The sequence below is a fragment of the Fulmarus glacialis genome, unplaced genomic scaffold (assembly GCF_000690835.1).
Source record: "Fulmarus glacialis isolate BGI_N327 unplaced genomic scaffold, ASM69083v1 scaffold5661, whole genome shotgun sequence".
NCBI classification, from domain to species: domain Eukaryota; kingdom Metazoa; phylum Chordata; class Aves; order Procellariiformes; family Procellariidae; genus Fulmarus; species Fulmarus glacialis.
In genome coordinates this window covers 8,523-11,504 of record NW_009190753.1, presented here as the reverse complement: position 1 = coordinate 11,504, position 2,982 = coordinate 8,523, and the positions used below count along the sequence as shown (strand labels likewise).

Genomic DNA, 2,982 nt, shown 5'->3' with positions numbered 1-2,982 from the left:
AGGAATGCAACTACGCTGCATCCCTTTAGCAAGCTCACGGTACAGTAACAGGACTGTTGGCCTCGAACATGGACACACCACAAGGTCCATGCAAGGCACAGGCTGTTCACAAAGAGGTAGCAGATGGTGAATTTACCATCTGGAAGGAGGCAGCTGCTATTGTGTGTGGAAGCATGTCACATTGTTCCACCAAATCCTTTTATTTACATATTTCCTTTTTACATGTGGGAAAAGCAAATATTATGAAGCTTTGTTGTTCCACTAAAGAATTCTGCTGTTACAGTACGCTGCAATTTTTACTTAGGAACATAGTAGGTTAGGGAGAAGGGAATGCAGGAGAAAGTGCTGAAGGGGAGTAAAAGTGTTTTTCAGCAACTTGGTACGAATGTAGATGTTGATAATAGCTGCGGACATCTCTATTTCCGTCTAGAAAAAAGTTAAGGTGCACAGGAAAAACAGTCATCAAATGCCATAACCACTTCACTTCTTAGCCATACTTTGCTGCTTCAACAAAACCCGTAAAACGAATGGAGAACTTCTGGGAGACATAGTCAGAGCTCCTCTCCTACCAATTCAGTCACTGCCTTAGTACCTTTCACACTTACAGATTCTTGTTACCACCTCCTGAGACTATTAGAAGCAAAAGGGAGCAGAGATGACTACCTTGAACTGGGAAAATCCTCAACTTCAAATGGCACACAGAAATCTCAAGTACAGTTTCACGAAGACAGAGGAGAAAAAACCTACAACAAAATATCCGGTATTCTTATTTGTTTCTTCTTATCCTGTTAACACCAACGATCCACTCTCAAGCTTTCCATCTGAAGATTTGCTGCTCCTATTCACTGTTCAAGTTTCATTTCGGTCTTACAGTTTCTCTCAGCCTAAAATGCATCCTTAGTTTTACTATTTTTATACAGACTCTGACTTTCAACACTTTATCCCCCATCCGTCAGATGTGTAAGGCTGCATTACCTTCTTTATGCACATTATCTGTAGAGATTAAATTAAGGTAAGTTTCACTCAGACTTTACTCAATTCACATCCTTCTTCTGTCTTGTTGGTTACTATTCAGTAGTTACCAATTTTTGACCAAGTCTTTGCAGTTCTCCACATCACAAAGAACTTCCTGCCAGAAAAAGCTCTGCAAATATGTATCAACTACTACACTGGAGGCACCTTTAAGATAATGAAACAAGAGCTGAAACTAACTTGAAGCCAAATAAGTATTCCTTGTCCAGTTTCATGAAATTGAGTGTTACATACTCTTCTAGGAAAGGGAGGGGTTTTTATCCTTTTTGCATCCCTATGCATTTTTCTAAGAGCATGTAAGCATACCCATGTAAGCCTATAGAAGAATAATTTCTGCTTTTCTCATTTAACTGTTCCAAAACCCCTTAGAAACAGCATGTGGAAAACTGAACCATGCTGTGCTTCAAGTCTAGGAACCAGCCAATTAACGTGGAAGGTCACTACCATAGGCACTCCTCAGTACACCAGCTGTGCCAACCTGTTAACCGTGGGACTTGCACACGCCTCCAAAAGAAGCCGTTTCAGCAGTTTACATCAACTCTGGGCTAGAACAAAACAGATCAATCAAAAACCTCAGTACACCTTAACAAAAAGACTATAGAGATGAACGAGCAAGATAAGCACACAGTCAAAAAGGAATACATTTAAATAACTTCACTAAAGAAAGGTTCTAAGTTTCAGTTGCTGTAACAAACATTGCTATCAGCTTTAAGAGACAGAGATGTGACAACAGCATAATATCCAACAGAGCCAAAAGATTTCTTACAATCCTACCTGATATATATTTACTGAAAAGAATACTGACTGCCTGTCTCATTTTTGCAAGAGCCATCAATAAGCAGGTGAAATACAGCTAAACTGGCTGAAAAGTAACTCTTGAAACAGCTTGTATTTTCTTCCTGAAGGATCAGCTTAGGAAGTGAATTCTGGAACTCATTAAAGTTTTTAGCAAGAAGCTTCCCATTTTTACATGCTTCCTACTTGTGCCCTCAGGTCAAAAATACGCCTTTTTCTGTTTGAACTAAGAGTTACTACTACAGAAACAATGTTAGTACTGCTACACAAATCAGCAGATACTCTTTGGCAATAATTAAGGAATTTCTAAGATGTCGTTCATCTTGTCTGCCATTAACTTCATTAAATGTACGAGAGGCTCCTTCACCTTCCTCCTCCTCGCACCTCATCTTCTCTAACCAAGCACAGGTTTTTGTTTTGTGCTCCACTCTCACCTCCTCTTGCAAGCTGGAATGCTTCCCTAGAGAGGTGCATCACGTCCATGGATAGATAACTGCTTCCATAACGAGAAAACCCTGACAGTTATACATTTGAAATCAAAGAGAGGTACCATCCTTGAATTAAAAGATGCCCAGTACTTCCCACATGCACTAGGAACAACAATGGAGAAATATAACCTAGAGAGTACAATCCATACACAACAAATCCAACAGCGTCACGCAAAAGAACTGTGTGTACAACTAAGAAAAGAAAAAAAACCCTGTTTCTAGACTTGAATATAGAATGAGATGGATAACATTTTGCTTTTGGAGGAATAAGTACATTTCTCTAGCATCCCTTTTATTGCCAAGGAGTGGAAAGAACAAAACAAATCTCTCCACAGATGCTTAGAAAGCACAAAAATCCATGCAAGAAAAAAATCTGCGGAAAAGGTGTGGTTCGAACAAGATAATGCAAGCAATTCCTTAATCTTCTGGATTAAGCAAGTATCCAAGCTTGAATCCTGTAACGTCTCCAGTGTTACTCTACTAACAGATGGCAATATAAAAAAGGAATTGATTGATTTATGGTTACTCTTAAATTTTATATCTAGAAAAAAATGATGCAATTTATCTATAAAATAACCATATAAAATCCAATGAGTAATCCACAGACAGAATAACCTTTTGTGCGTGTCCTACATACAGGTGAACATTTACATACATATGCATAATT

The 2,982-nt window shown here is 38.7% G+C and overlaps 1 protein-coding gene across 1 annotated transcript in view; it reads right to left on the bottom strand.

The window, feature by feature from the left end:
• RASA1 (RAS p21 protein activator (GTPase activating protein) 1) overlaps positions 1 to 2,216 on the bottom strand; it is a gene marked incomplete at its 3' end in the record, with an annotated part of 45,313 nt that extends 43,097 nt beyond the window's left edge. Inside the window, exon 1 of the mRNA XM_009586394.1 lies at positions 2,110 to 2,216. Coding sequence (XP_009584689.1) covers positions 2,110 to 2,216 — 107 coding nt within the window. The remainder of the gene's footprint in view (positions 1 to 2,109) is intronic.
• Positions 2,217 to 2,982: the final 766 nt, after the last annotated feature.